A 13,814-nucleotide genomic window follows, 5' to 3' on the forward strand; every position below is an offset into this window, starting at 1 on the left:
TTGAAATGAAAAGCTTGCAGTCGTTTAACGGTGACAAAATTTACTATTTTTTTTATTGTTTTCATATTTTTTTTGTTGTTTCTTTGTTTGTTTCATATAAAATAAAAACACTTACGAGCTAATAATGCGTTATAACACTGTCTGGGGTGTTTTTCCATCTCGGTGTTGTGGGTGTTGGTGTCTTGTGGTCTTCGTTTTAGGGTTTTCTTGTATTCGTGTAGTGTGAGAAAACTATTTACAAGGGTTACAAAAAAGGCCAAAACGAAGCCCCGAATTCGAAATTGAGTTTGGGTTTTCGGGAGAACGTAGAGTCGGAGTGTTTCGGGAAACGAGAGGTACAGTCGCTGAGTTTTGGAAGGGGTCAGGGGGGAACGATCACCAGTTCTCTCGGGATCAGAGCGGATCGGCACTTCCTTTTCTGGGACTCCAGGATGCCCAAACACCAAATTGGCATTGGGACTGGTGTGGGTGTTGGTGTTGGTGTCGTCTGTGTCGGTTACGTGTCCGTCGGTATTCATTTTTGGCAGAGAGAGTGTCGTTCGGAAGTGAGACCTTCGGATATGAGGACCTAGAAGGGCGCTCCGTAGCTGCCGCTGGGCCTCGAGGGGGCTCCGTAGGATCCGGACGGGGCACTGGGGTATCCACCGCCTCCGCCACCGCCGCCCTGCTGGGAGCTCTGCTGGGCGAACTGGGCCACCTGGATGGCCTGGCGCACGCCCTCCAGGTCGATGCCCACCACGCGGCCGCCGCCGCCGCCGCCGATGCCGGGAGCTCCGTAGCTGGAGGACGGAGGGCCGTAGCTGGTGGACGGCCCGCTGGGGTAGCCACCGCCGCCACCACCGCCTCCACCTCCGCCGCCGCCGCCCTGCTTGCTCTCCTCGTTCAGGAGGATCTGGCGCACCTGCTCCAGGAGCTGCGGGTCCACGTTCTGGCCCTCGGAGGTCTGGAAGCCGCCGCTCACAGCCTGGTAGCCGCCTCCGCCACCACCGCCGCCGCCTCCGAGTCCGCCTCCGAAGCCGCCGCCGAAGCCGCCTCCGAATCCGCCGCCACCGCCGCCTCCGCCACGAGGATAGTTATATCCGGATGGAGGCTCCGCCGCAGCCAAGGCGGCCAGGGCGAACACTAAGAACTGCAAAGACAACACGGCTCGTTAATAGGTAGTCCACATTGGCTGTACATCCGAGGCAACCGAAGTCTGGCAAGGCAGTGATTGAGAAGCCTTTTTGAAGAAATTATTTTGAAATCTGTGTCTTCCCATTTGGGGAGATTTCGTGTTTAGTGGAATTTAGTTTGGAAGTTATCTCTGATTTATGGGGATTCCCTTTTATCCGTTTGGGGTCCGCTATCCGTTCGGGTCCAATGGTTGCTGGATGACTGGGGAAGGAGGTCGGAGGTCTCCGGGACAGAAGTTCACTTACCACTGAGAAGGAGTTCATAGCGACGAGTCGGGTGTGTGTGTTTGTTGGGGGAAGAGTTGAGTAGAGTAGAGTGGAGTGAATTTGGTTGCTTCCGAGTGGGGAACCAGCGACTGAATGCATCTCCCTGGCCAGCAGAGCCACTCTTTATACCCGCCGGTCTGCAGCTCTTCGGGCCAACTCGTCCATTCGGCAACGTCATTATCGCCAAACTTCGTCCGCAACTTGTTTTTTCTGCTGCTGTGCGCTTCTCACAATAAAACAAAATTTCCAAATGGAAAACAACGTTAAGGCAGAAAAAAGAAAAGGCCGAAAAAAATAAAATGTCGCTAACGATTTTGGTATTTGAAATTTTCCTTGGCACTTTCCTTCGATGCGCGGCGACCAGGAAATGATTTTTCCCACCATCGCGATCTCGGATCGATACCAAAGGCAAACAACCTTGCCACAGAGATTTTCGGACGGCCCAGGAGGATCGCTCCTCTCGATCCTATAGCTTCCCAGCTCTGCTTTTCGGCCATGAGGGATGGCTCCAATGACGAAACTGCACTCCGCATTTCCCGTTGCCCAACTGCAGTTGCATTTCAATTGTGGGTAAAGTCGCAACATGGGCCCGTCATCCATCAGCATCAGCGTCGCCGGGCACGAACATTACGAAATGGGCTGGGAAATGCGAATCGGTGGAAGTCAGGGGAGGCGGAGGGGGCGGGGACAGAGGCCCGCATAATACGTATGATCGCGATGTGGAGCAGTAGGGCCTCGCACCACGGGGCGTATAATTAACGTTTCCCAAGGAGCCAAATTAAATTTAAATTTGCAGATGAGCGCAACAATCGCAAGAGCCCCAAAAAGCGCCGCTTAACACTTTGGCATACAAAACAACGAGTCGTATGTATTCTCAGGAACTTTGTTCGTTTAAAGTAGATAACTTGGTTCTCTGGATCAGCTCTATCCAATCTGGTAAATGTGCTGCAATAATTGCGGTCTTGGGGGACATGGGTCTTCAGGGATCGGGATGGCTGTCGTAACCAACCGACTGACCTCAAAAGAAGCTCGATTGCCAGATAACTGCGCTAATTCTGGCAGAAGTGAAGGAAGGCTTATTATGTCATGTCAGCGGATGGTGCTATTAAATAAACACAATGAAAGGGAAGGCGACTGAATTCGAGTGGAAATGAAGCTGGCAGTAAATTGGAGTAAATGAGGTTTATTTACATCTCTGCAGATACTTTCGCGAAGACTCAAAACCGGCAATGACTTTGACTTCATGCGGAGAAATCTTTTGAACACGGATGGTAAGCGATTTATCTGAAGAATCAGTATATATATACTAAGAATTTTTTCGTACAAAAAGTATTTTCATATTTGAACACCAGTTAAAACATGATTCGACCACTCTAGTTGGACAGCCCTGCGTATTATGTTTTCGTTGTTCATAGGATTACTACCCACGTACTTCTCTAAGTGTACTCGGGGCGTCTTGGCTCTTCGGAAACCTTCACGCTCCAAAGTGAAGGACTTGCTGCGTTGCGTGTTCCCCTGCGTTGGGGCACGATCTGCAATTGGAGTTTGGGGCTTGGACCGGGGATCGGGTTCGGTTTTGTTTTGGGTTTCGGGGTCTTGGGTTCGGGGGCAACAATGAGATGAAAGTCAACACTTCACACTCGATGGCGGAGGCAGTGGACCCAATGACAGCGCGCTAAATTATTTTCGTGGCTCGGAACTGTTTTGATCAGCTGTGGCTGCCACTGTCGTTAATTCGGTTTATTGTGGTCGAGAGATTCCGGCGAAGGTCTCTCACCCATCGATGGCGTAACTCACTTTTTGTCGGGCTTCACTTTCGGCCGTGTAATTGGAGTAACGGGAAAAGGTCACATGCAGACTGGCTTTGCCTCGAAAAAGTCGTGTATCGACAGCATAACACTTCATGAATCATATTTAAGCACTTAGGAATAGCATTTTCCTAACCCGACTTCATTAACTTTTTACCTTCGTTTACCTACTCGCGGTTCTTGTGGGTGTTCAAAACTGATTCTTTGATTTAGTTGATCGCGGTCTTTGCCGATTTTAATTCGCGTTTTTGCAACCTTAATGAACGCTTAACCATACATCGTGGCCTATCTGTACATATCCATCATTAACACGTCTTCCACTAGGTCAACGTTGGACAGTGATGGCGATGGCTTTGGCTCTTGGTTTTGGCAGTTCGCTCTCTTCCAGTCTTTTCTGTTCGAGTTCGGCTCGAACAGAAACTCATTATGCCTCTGTGTGTGCGTGCGTAATTGTTATGACACTATAATTGGGCCAGCAATAGCAAAACAAAGCGGGCCGAAACAAAAATAAAATCCCCCCAGACGAACAGCTGCCAACTGACAGACGCGCGTAAATTTTCAAATCGAATTCGCAAAGCCTCGTCTGCCATCGAGATTTCTTTTGCAATTCGTCTTTTGAAGAGAGGACAACGCCCCCGCCCAAAAAATAATAAAACAAAATCACAGGCTGCTGCGCATTTTAAGTGGGTTCAAATTTGTTTTTTGGCTTTGCTTTAAGCAACAGAACATTATGCGTTTAATCAGAAGGCAGGGCGAGGGTCTCCACGCATTATACCATTTGATACACGGAACATGATTTCCCTTTCGTAGCCAGGATTTTGTCTGGTTGGAGAGCCAACACGGCGTATGCGCAACATACATACGAGTACTTAGCAGCGTTCTTCTCAACCTGATGATCTCTACAGGTGCATCATTTCGCCTTCGGACAAGCTAATCGACCCAGGCACAAAAACCACCAACATGATTGATGAAAAAGAGGGGTCATTTTTCACAGACGCAGATGAGGCTGGTGGCGAGACCAAAGACCAAAAACCGATTACTTCGGCCTATTGATGACAGCGGGAGAATGCCCAGTACGACAAAGCTGTAATTGCGGAGCTGATGAAGATGAGTCCGCGAAACGTTTGCTCGCCCGCTGGTGCTCCGCGGCTCATTCTCTCCAGGTCCCTCAAAGCCAACGACTGGACAGGCTGAGCAGGTTACATAAGCCAGCGAGCCCCCAGCAGCGGTAGCCAAACATACACGGGAAAATATTTGCTTTTCTACTCAAATATATGTATAACCATCTTTACAGTATCCACGACTGCAGCTCTAAGAAAGTAACAGATCCAACTGATTTGGTTGCACTTTAAATAATTCATTCGGACACGATTGCTGCTGTGGTACAGTTTAAAAAACGAAGCGTGTTCTTGTTTAAAATATAAGTTCATTATACTCTGTGTGACAGCTGATTCATTTGCGACTGCACCTTTTGATGCTTAATTGGTGTTTTAACTGAAGCATGACCTAGTGGTATCAATGTTGACTACGGTTTTAACGTGTAGCCATGGTACGCATACCATCCACTCCGCTCCTCCTCGATCCCATCTCCTCTTCCCCCGGGCCAAGTCTCGTTTCCTCGTCGCGGCCAGAAACAGGTTTTCTTTTGGCGTGTGAGGTGCTCCTCGCTTTATGTAAGTCAAGCGCGGAGACCGAGACATGGAGCCCAACGACGCAGTCACGGAGATGGAGCATGCAGCGTGGAGCAGGGAACCTGGCACTTGGAGCCGGCTGGCGGGCAGATGAGCAGACCCGTCGTCATCGGGGGGTGGAGCCGCGGCAGTGTATATGCCGACAAAACGGGTGGCAGCGTGGCAGAGTGGCAGAGACACTCTAGAAAAGCACTCGATTTCATTTGAAAAAATTTCTAAAAACTGAAATCTTTCACTAAGTTTATTGCATTACTTTCATTTTCAATTTTGGTTAAGAGAATTAAAATGTAATTATTACTTTTTTAAGCTAAGACCTAACTTGTATCACAGCCTACAACTCTTTCCTTTCGATCCTTAATTATTTATTTTTGATGATAAGAAAATGCAGTGATTTATGTTGATATCTTCCACGATGGTTTTATTATTTTTTTAAGTGCCGACAAAGATGCCACGGAGTGCATATACAAGCTGCCATTGCATGGAAAATTGCTGCGACACGTTTTCGCCCGAGTCCACTGGGATCTGTGACCGGTCTGTGGCGGTGGCGGTGGCTGTGGCTTGGTGTCGATGACTGTGTCCATGTCTGGGCCCACGTTTGATTTGTTTTCCGCAAAAAAAGACACATCCACGCTGGCCATTCTGCGGCCAACTTTAGCCTTTGGGTGCTAACCACACAGCTTATGCAAAAAAGCCACATCCTCGGCTGTTTCGTGATGAGATGACTTGTGCAACAGCCAGACAGTCCGACCAGTGGATCCACTCGCCATGTGGTCATCTCGGCGCATGGTGGCTCCGTTCTCGACCCAGGCGAAAAGTAAAAGTTCAAAAGTGCGGCCAGCGGGAGAGGAACAATCTCAGATCGATGATCGCAATGGAGCAGCTGGCTCATTTGGCCACCTTAATTGAGCCACGATCTCGCTCGGCCAACTCATCTGCTTTCTGGCCATGGAGATGCCCCACTGTGCGCCTCATTTCGCTGTTTTGTTTTCATTTTGCCAAAACTCGTAAAGTGGCAAAGCGTAAAATATAAATGGTTTTATGAGAGGGTCTAAATGAGTTAATTAGGTTTGCTGCCGAGAGGTCTTAACCAACACGAGTTGACCGTGGCAAAGCAAAGCCAATGAAGACATCAGGGAAGGGGTATGACGTGGGTGTACCCATCACTTTAGTACTACACGGACCTTGCGTACTTACACATAAGGCTAATGATTTCAACCTTACTTGTTTTATATTAAATATATAGACATATCACTAGTTATTTCACTAAGGATACTGAACCTTTTGGCCTCCACAAAATGCAATATGGACAATTAAGGCTTATAATGTGCGCATTTGTGTAATCCAGTGGTCTAAAGCTCGTTATGGACATTCTTGGAAACGTACACCGCAAGGTCCTTTGGAACGCTGCACTGGTCCAGTTCCCGGGCTATTGCAAAGTACCGCCACCTCAGGATGTGGGCCACTTGCTTGGGCTGCCGGTTCCTGGTGAAGACGCCTTTCTTGTTGCCGCCCACGCGAGTAATGGCTGAAATGTATTTATTTCAACATTTAGTTGAATACTTCTTAACTATAAATACATAGAGCTAGGAAACCCACTCTGCGCTGTCCGGAAATCGGCAAAGTTCCACACGAATTCTCCAATGAACCACTTCCTCGCACGAAGCTCGTCAAAGGCTTTAAAGTGCTGTGAAAAAAGTTCTACCTGGTATTCTTCGGACCAAATAAAGGCGGGAAGCTTTAAAGAGACGGAAACATAAGACGCAGTACAAAATACCTGGTCCGAGTGTCTCACCGAATGCATGCCCTCCATGGTATCACCTCCGTACTCGAACTGGATGACTGGCTTTCCGAACGCATCCCGCCAACTCTGGGCCTCGTTCGTCAGCAGATTTACTATCATGTCAGTGCGCCCCGAGTTTTGATACCAGGAGTTGTAGCGATTAAAGCCGACGATGTCCAGAAACTGCGCCAAGTGGCAGGTAGAGGGGCTTTGATTGATCGCAGCTGTGAGAGGGCGGCCGTGGGCAATGCCCCTTGTGTAGTTCACCAAGGATCTGTGCGCAGAAGTTAGTACTCCCAATAGTTACGGGTCTAACATCCTACCTACTCAAAGTACTTGAGGGCTCCCTGCTTGTTGGATCTCGGCTCATTAGCCACCGACCAGGCGATGACACTTGGGTGGTTCCTATCCCTGTGGACCAGCTGCTCCAGCGAGGACATGTGATGCTCGAGCAGCTGCGGCTCGAAAATGTCAATGTTGACAGCAGGACACTCGTCGATGATCATAATCCCATGCTGATCGGCGAACTGCATTGACTCTTCGGAGTATGGATAGTGCGAGGTGCGGTAGGCATTGGCGCCGATCCACTTGAGCAGGTTGAAGTCGCGCGCCAGTAGAGCGTTGTCCAGTCCCTTGCCGCGGATCTAAAACGAGAGTGCTATGGAGTACAGGTATAGGTTTGCTCGCAACCGAAACCCACATCTGAGTCCTCGTGGCGTCCAAATCCTCGCAGATAAAGCGGTTTTCCATTGAGCTGCAAGCTGTCGTTGTTCCAACTCAGACTTCGAATACCCACTGGCAGTCGATAGGCATCCTGTAGAGCATCAGTCACTGTATCCTCGTTGCTTGCCACGAAGAGCTCGAACTGGAGGTCGTACAGATAGCCGGGGTCTGGGTGCATCAAGTAGGGCCACCAAGGTTTGGCTTGGGGCACCAGCAGAGTTCCATGGTAGACCGCTTTGTTGACCTGCTGGGCGGCCACTTCCCCGTCCCTGTCCCTTAGCTGTACTAGAATTTGGGTGGGCTGGACCTCCTGGCTGCCATCCACCCACAAGCGGTAGTCTATGCGACCCAATCCCTCGTCGGTAAGTTGAGTGGTGACCCTTACATCGCTAATATAGAGCAGTGGTGTCGTGAACAGGTGGACGCTTCTGTGAATCCCGGCGTAGTTAAAAAAATCGAAAGTGTAGCTCTGAATAGGTACAGGCCCTCGATCCGTGGCTGCCTCATATACGGAACCCTGGGGGACGGTCCGGTTGCCCAGGCGGTTGTCACACATCACAGTTACCCTGTTTTCCTCGCCAAAGCTAACCAGTTTCGAGATCTCCGTCTCAAAGGGCAGATGGCCAATAGAATGACTGGTGGCGTTCCTTCCATTGATCCACACAACGGCCGAGTAGTGGACACTGCCAAAGCGCAGCCAGGTTCTTTGGTTCCCCTCCCAAGAGCGGGGCACAAAGAAAGTTTGTTCGTACCACACCGTTCCCACGTGATCTCGCAGGTTATCCGTGGTTACGTCGTTGAAGGAGGCAGGAACTGGCATGAAAATGATCTCCCTTCCGGTTTTCCTCAAGGGGTTTGCGTACCATTTTTCCCGGATCCCCAGGAAGGGATCTGCAGGGTCGCTTTGCACCAAGTGCCACATGCCGTCTAGGCTTCGCACTTCGCGTGTCTCTGAGTCCCTGGGGTACAGCAGTCCCTTAGTGGGAGTGGGTCTTTTAACCGCTCCATACTCAAACAAGGGTTCTTCCCCGTATTCTCTGGGTTCGCCAAAAAATTCATCTTGGGTGGCGGATACCCGGAACTGGAGGATGTTGAACACTAAATAGGCAACAATTATCCAAGAACACTGCATAGCTGGTCGGAATACGGCTCCCTAGACGTGTTTCCACTTAATGACTAATTGCAATTTAACGACTATTATTCTCGCTATTGGACTCGATCTTCTTCTTCGCCCGGCTTTTGATAAGAACTATGCCAGTGTGACCATCACATTTTTTGCAAAAGGATTTTATAGTTCACCTATTAGACCTATTATAGCAAACAAAAGTGTCAAAAGAAAATTTTATTTAGATTATATATTTAAGCTATTTTACCGCACGCTGCCCACTGGTTTTTTATTTTTTGCACCTGCCGTCCAGAAAGTCCTATCGATAATAAAAAACGAAACACCGATAGTTGCCAGTTAAACTACATCGATTCTACCGAATAAACATCGATTTTTGCTCCAGCTCTAGTACGTACTACGTGTAATTATCGGTTCGTAAAAATAAAAATATTAATACGCCCTAATAAAGCCACCACTCCCAATTCCAGAATAGCCAATCTCGATGGCAAGGCAAACAACTTCGTTCGGCTAAAATAACTCGGCTAAATTTCAGCGTCGACGAAAGCAAGTCAATATTTTCGGAAAGCGAAGCAGAGCTCCACCGATACCAAGTGATACCTTTTCCGAGAGCTACGGCATTTTATGTTAAGTTGAGGGGCAAGCAGAGATCTCGACCAAAATTAACATATTCTTGGAATCCATCAGCCAGCTGGCGGCCCTGGCGACCTCAAGCGGCATCATGCAGCTTCTCTTGTCCTCCGTTTGCATGGCGCTGACCAGCGCGGTGATCGGGAACGCTTATTACCAGAAGCAGCAGTTCTATCCGGCGGTGGTCTACATAACGAAGTCGAACTCCTCCATGGCGGTGCGTATTCTGCCTGGCAAACCCGTTTAATCCCAGTCTGATTTCCTCCTTTACTTCCAGGTCATCTACATACAGTTTTTAGTGATTGTATTAATGTTTGGCAAGCTGCTGCGCAAGGTAAGTCGTATCAGAAAACCCTTTGTAACTCCCGTAACTTGGATTGTCCCTTAGATCTTCCTGGGCACGCTTCGCGCCGCCGAATTCGAGCATCTGTTGGAGCGCTTTTGGTACGCGCTCACGGAAACCTGCTTGGCGTTCACTGTGTTCCGAGATGACTTTAATCCGCGCTTTGTGGCCCTGTTCACAGTTTTGCTATTTCTTAAATCATTCCACTGGCTGGCCGAGGAGCGGGTAGACTTTGTAAGGACTTTCCCTCGTATACACTTCGATCTCGACTTTAATATATTTACCACCAGATGGAGCGCTCGCCCGTACTCGGCTGGCTTTTCCACATTCGTGTGGGCAGCCTGCTCACAATGCTGGGCATCTTGGACTACGTTTTGTTGATCCACGCCTACAACTCGACTTTGGTGCGCGGGCCCACCGTGCAACTGGTCTTTGGGTTCGAATACGCCATTCTTTTAACCGTAATAGCCAGCACGGCCATCAAGTACGTGTTGCACGCCGCCGAAATGCGCACGGACACGCCCTGGGAAAACAAGGCGGTGTTCTTACTATACACGGAACTGGTCATCGGGCTTATTAAGGTAGTGCTCTACATACTGTTCGTGGTGATTATGGCCAAGATTTACGCGCTGCCTATGTTCGTGTTCCGGCCTATGTTCTTCACCATACGAAACTTCCGCAAAGCGCTGAACGATGTGATCATGTCGCGGCGTGCGATTCGAAACATGAACACCCTCTATCCGGACGCCACGCCCGAGGAGCTGCGCCAGTCTGACAATATCTGCATCATCTGCCGCGAGGACATGGTCAACCATTCGAAAAAGCTGCCCTGCGGTCACATCTTTCACACAACGTGCCTACGCTCGTGGTTCCAGCGCCAGCAGACCTGCCCCACCTGCCGCCTGAACATTCTGCGCACGCCGGCAGTAAACTCCACGGCAATGCCGCGCGCAGGAGATGAAGCTGCTGCCGGGAACGCCGCTCCCGCTGCAGCAGGAGCCCAGCCGACTGGTGGAGTGCCTGCTCCAGCTCCCGGTGCTGGAGTGGATGGAAACCCGGCACGCGCCAACGGTCCGATGGCCGGAAGTCCAGCACTGCCGCCCAGCATTGCAGATCTTATTGGTGATGCCAGTAAGTTTCAACTAAAATACAGAAACTCAGAATCGAAAACTGATTCCGATTCTTTTCAGCCGGCTTGCCCAACGGATTGCCCAATCTGGCTGGTCTCTCGGTACCTCCGCCCCCAGTTATGCCCCTGCTGTCGCCTTTCATGATGCCGCCACAATTTGGCCTCTTCTCACCCCTTCCGCCGCCGCCAATCCCACTAGACCTGACCAAATTCACCGACGAAGAGCTGCGTGCCATGGAGGGTCACCAACGAGAGCAGATCGAGCAACGCCTGAAAGTACGTTTTTGGTTGAAGTATATGGCATTTTTTTTCAATAATAACGAACATGATTTACCCCCTCAGTTGCTGCAGAACATAAACCTTATGCTGGATTCGGCGGCGATAATGATGTCCCAGTACCAGAGTTTGGCATCGCGATTGCAGTTGACTTCAGTGCCGCCAGTTCCCTCGGCAGCTGGATCTGCCACAGCTCCACCGAACGTGCACGGAGCTTCAGGATCTAGCGTGTATGACAAGCCCAGTACATCGGCCAAGGCGATGGCCCAGCTGGAGGCTCATCAGCTACACCCCGCGGGAGCAGATGCACTGCCCGTGGAGAAGGTAACCATTGAGGATCTTGGCGCTGACGCAGACGAGGACGACGTGCCATCGACTGCCACGGAGGCGGTCAGCCTGCCCAGCTCCGATGCTGACTTCGAGGAAAACTCATCTGAGTTGGGCGAGTTGAGAAAGCGCCGCTTGAAGTTCCTGGAGGAACGCAACAAGTCGGCAAGCGGCAACGAACGCACGACAGTGGACTAGGCGCTTCCAATATGGCAGACTTAACTCCAAGTGACGACAGCGAAATCCCTCATCACACAGAAAACAAACGAAACGTGCTTGCGTTAATCACAATTTTCTATTCTTTTGGCTGGTATTGATTGTTCAAAATCCGCGTCTCATCCGCTTCACCCTGTCACTGACTTTTATTCTTTTCTACGGCTTGCGATATGGAAATAATACGACGATGGCGACAAAGACGACTATGATGCCCCAAACTCACACACTGAAGCGCTGCCGCCCAGTAAAGCGGCGTGTGGAACGAAGGATCTGAACGTGAGATTTGTGGCATCGAAATTCAATATGTAGTAATACGTATTGTGTAAAAACTATTTTAGAGATGGGAAACTGATGATTTGTATTTAATATTACTATATGTGTATAATTAATGTGAAATATAATTAAAACGAAAAGAACGGTGAAATTAATTACGGGTGCATAATACGCCAAGTACACTAAAGAAACTGTTTCGATTCTCACACTTCCAGAATTATCATTTTTCGAAATTGCCTAAGGAAATATAAAAAAATCGAAACAAGTTGAATACAAGCTACAAATTATAGGTAAATAAATAAGGCGACGCGCACTACACATAGATAACAACAGTAGACCGTCGGGTTCCACGGGTGTGGAAAATTTGCATTTGGACGTCGCCGCATCAAATTCTCGACTCCAGTTCCCGGAACTCTCCTGGGTCCGTAAATCTAACGGTCAGGATGTAAAAAAGCGTGGGAAACGGCACCAAGCACATAAATGCATAATGGTAATTGAGGGAGGTGATTCCATACGCCAACAGCATCCAGTGGACAGCTTTAAAAACAAAATTGGTTGACGCAATGATTGCCATAATTAAAGACCAGAAATACTTACCTATTATAATCACATTTTTTAATTCCCACAACGAAGAGTGAACCAGAGCCTTCAGGGTTTGGTCCAGCTTGAGGGAATAGTGGATTGCATTGGCCACCATTGAGATTGCCACACTCAAGTACGGAAAGGAGTAATCTGAGAAGAAAGCCGAAAATTGAATCCTCCGGGGTTAGTTCACATATAGGGATTTTAAAACTCACAGATTAGACCACATCCTAGAGCATGGACAAAAGTAAGCAGGGGCAGAAAGTAGAGTGCGGAGTATATGGGGGCCCTGCTCCTGCCGCCCACATCCATCAATTTACTGACCAGCGGGCGAATGAGAAACATGTTAACCAGACACAAAAAGTAGAACACCAAAACAATGGTTTGCCTGCAGAATCAACATTTCGGTAACTATAATCGAGATTCTGGAGTGAGTGAGAAGTGCCTCACAGTGGATATACCGCCTCCTGAGTGCAATAGACCCGTGCCTCATAGTTGGGACTGGGATTGTAGAACAAGGTATACCAGTCGGTGAGCTTCCGAACGTCACATGCGTACAGGCGCAGCTCCCACATGGGCTCCATAAATAAGGTGGCCAAGACGGCAGATAGTGCTACCTCAACGAAGGCGCTAGCCGTCAGGATCAGCTGCTTGCGGGAAAATCTACAAACACATGTAGAATCTCATTGTTCTTACACAATACTAAAAATTGTTTTCGCTTACTTGCGATCCTTGGCGTCCATGTCGATGAAGAAGCAGTGCATCATAAGTGGAAGCATGGTCATAAACCCAAGATAAAGCCAGGAGTATGTGGTCAATTCGTCGCGGCAAGGAGAGCAGGCATAGCTCTGGTTCACCTGTGGGCAGATGCTGTTGAAGTCTGGTATGTCATATGCCGGGCAGGACACTCACCCGGGATCCTCGGGGACAGACCCCGCAGCTACTCCAAGTGTCATTTCCGAGCGGGGACCGTCCACAATATGCTCCTGGGCAACGTTCCAACGCGTCGTACATTTTCATACGAAAACCGAGGCCAGTGTTGCCAGATGGTGAAACGGTCTTCCGCCCAAGTCCATGGACAAAATATCTTAATACTTAATATAATTTTTCTTCACAAATAAAAATAAAAATAATAGAAAAAACTATATATATTCAGTAGAAAAACGATTTTAAAAATATATAACATCTAACGGTTTTCCAACATAGAGATTTAAATAAGAAACTCAATTTCATTCGACCCCTCCAGTTAAGGGAGGGTAAGATTTTAAAGGCAAAAAACGGCTATAGTTGTGTTTTTTTTATTAGCAACAAGAGTAATATAATTTTATTAAGTTTTTTCTATTTTTCCCAGCACTTGGAAGTGAAAACCGCGATTTTAGCTCAAAAATTAACGGTTAATTAATTATTTAAAAATAGAAAAAAATCCTTTTGATTACCTTTGATTTTTGTGAAGAAGTTATGTTTAAATTTTCAT

The 13,814-nt window shown here is 48.6% G+C and overlaps 4 protein-coding genes across 4 annotated transcripts; 1 reads left to right on the forward strand and 3 right to left on the reverse strand.

Annotated features, from left to right (window-relative positions):
* Positions 1 to 1,549, reverse strand: LOC108098663 (glycine-rich protein DOT1). Its single transcript, XM_017201739.2, has 2 exons — positions 1,419 to 1,549; positions 1 to 1,129 (listed from the first exon to the last, which is right to left on the reverse strand). Exons 1-2 carry the CDS (start codon positions 1,536 to 1,538, stop codon positions 569 to 571), a joined length of 681 nt encoding a protein of 226 aa, XP_017057228.2. The 5' UTR covers positions 1,539 to 1,549; the 3' UTR covers positions 1 to 568.
* A 4,409-nt stretch (positions 1,550 to 5,958) lies between these two features.
* Positions 5,959 to 8,853, reverse strand: LOC108098672 (beta-glucuronidase). The gene is made up of 6 exons (XM_017201767.2): positions 8,815 to 8,853; positions 7,419 to 8,749; positions 7,046 to 7,362; positions 6,731 to 6,992; positions 6,535 to 6,673; positions 5,959 to 6,463 (listed from the first exon to the last, which is right to left on the reverse strand). The coding sequence occupies exons 2-6, from the start codon at positions 8,571 to 8,573 to the stop codon at positions 6,288 to 6,290; spliced, it is 2,049 nt and encodes a 682-aa protein (XP_017057256.1). The 5' UTR covers positions 8,574 to 8,749; positions 8,815 to 8,853; the 3' UTR covers positions 5,959 to 6,287.
* Positions 8,854 to 8,903: 50 nt separating this feature from the next.
* Positions 8,904 to 11,898, forward strand: LOC108098673 (E3 ubiquitin-protein ligase HRD1). The gene is made up of 7 exons (XM_017201768.1): positions 8,904 to 8,977; positions 9,035 to 9,411; positions 9,472 to 9,528; positions 9,583 to 9,771; positions 9,828 to 10,668; positions 10,728 to 10,942; positions 11,009 to 11,898. Exons 2-7 carry the CDS (start codon positions 9,286 to 9,288, stop codon positions 11,465 to 11,467), a joined length of 1,887 nt encoding a protein of 628 aa, XP_017057257.1. The 5' UTR covers positions 8,904 to 8,977; positions 9,035 to 9,285; the 3' UTR covers positions 11,468 to 11,898.
* On the reverse strand, positions 11,841 to 13,389 carry LOC108098674 (JNK1/MAPK8-associated membrane protein). Its single transcript, XM_017201769.2, has 6 exons — positions 13,253 to 13,389; positions 13,064 to 13,197; positions 12,791 to 13,003; positions 12,556 to 12,728; positions 12,356 to 12,490; positions 11,841 to 12,295 (listed from the first exon to the last, which is right to left on the reverse strand). Exons 1-6 carry the CDS (start codon positions 13,358 to 13,360, stop codon positions 12,144 to 12,146), a joined length of 915 nt encoding a protein of 304 aa, XP_017057258.1. The 5' UTR covers positions 13,361 to 13,389; the 3' UTR covers positions 11,841 to 12,143.
* Between the last annotated feature and the right edge of the window lie 425 nt (positions 13,390 to 13,814).

The sequence above is a fragment of the Drosophila ficusphila genome, unplaced genomic scaffold (assembly GCF_018152265.1).
Source record: "Drosophila ficusphila isolate 14025-0441.05 unplaced genomic scaffold, ASM1815226v1 contig_791, whole genome shotgun sequence".
NCBI lineage: Eukaryota > Metazoa > Arthropoda > Insecta > Diptera > Drosophilidae > Drosophila > Drosophila ficusphila.

Excerpts from the sequence above, each read along its gene's own strand:
- LOC108098663 (XM_017201739.2), bottom strand. The coding sequence starts at position 1,538 with ATGCATTCAGTCGCTGGTTCCCCACTCGGAAGCAACCAAATTCACTCC. Across the intron at positions 1,130-1,418 it reads CTATGAACTCCTTCTCAGTG|TTCTTAGTGTTCGCCCTGGC; the intron begins GTAAGTGAACTT and ends TTGTCTTTGCAG.
- LOC108098672 (XM_017201767.2), bottom strand. The coding sequence starts at position 8,573 with ATGCAGTGTTCTTGGATAATTGTTGCCTATTTAGTGTTCAACATCCTC. Across the intron at positions 7,363-7,418 it reads GACGCCACGAGGACTCAGAT|ATCCGCGGCAAGGGACTGGA; the intron begins GTGGGTTTCGGT and ends CTCTCGTTTTAG. Across the intron at positions 6,464-6,534 it reads CGATTTCCGGACAGCGCAGA|CCATTACTCGCGTGGGCGGC; the intron begins GTGGGTTTCCTA and ends AATACATTTCAG.
- LOC108098673 (XM_017201768.1), top strand. The coding sequence starts at position 9,286 with ATGCAGCTTCTCTTGTCCTCCGTTTGCATGGCGCTGACCAGCGCGGTG. Across the intron at positions 9,772-9,827 it reads CCGAGGAGCGGGTAGACTTT|ATGGAGCGCTCGCCCGTACT; the intron begins GTAAGGACTTTC and ends ATTTACCACCAG. Across the intron at positions 10,943-11,008 it reads AGATCGAGCAACGCCTGAAA|TTGCTGCAGAACATAAACCT; the intron begins GTACGTTTTTGG and ends TTACCCCCTCAG.
- LOC108098674 (XM_017201769.2), bottom strand. The coding sequence starts at position 13,360 with ATGAAAATGTACGACGCGTTGGAACGTTGCCCAGGAGCATATTGTGGA. Across the intron at positions 13,198-13,252 it reads TCTGTCCCCGAGGATCCCGG|GTGAACCAGAGCTATGCCTG; the intron begins GTGAGTGTCCTG and ends ATCTGCCCACAG. Across the intron at positions 13,004-13,063 it reads ATGGACGCCAAGGATCGCAA|ATTTTCCCGCAAGCAGCTGA; the intron begins GTAAGCGAAAAC and ends ATGTGTTTGTAG.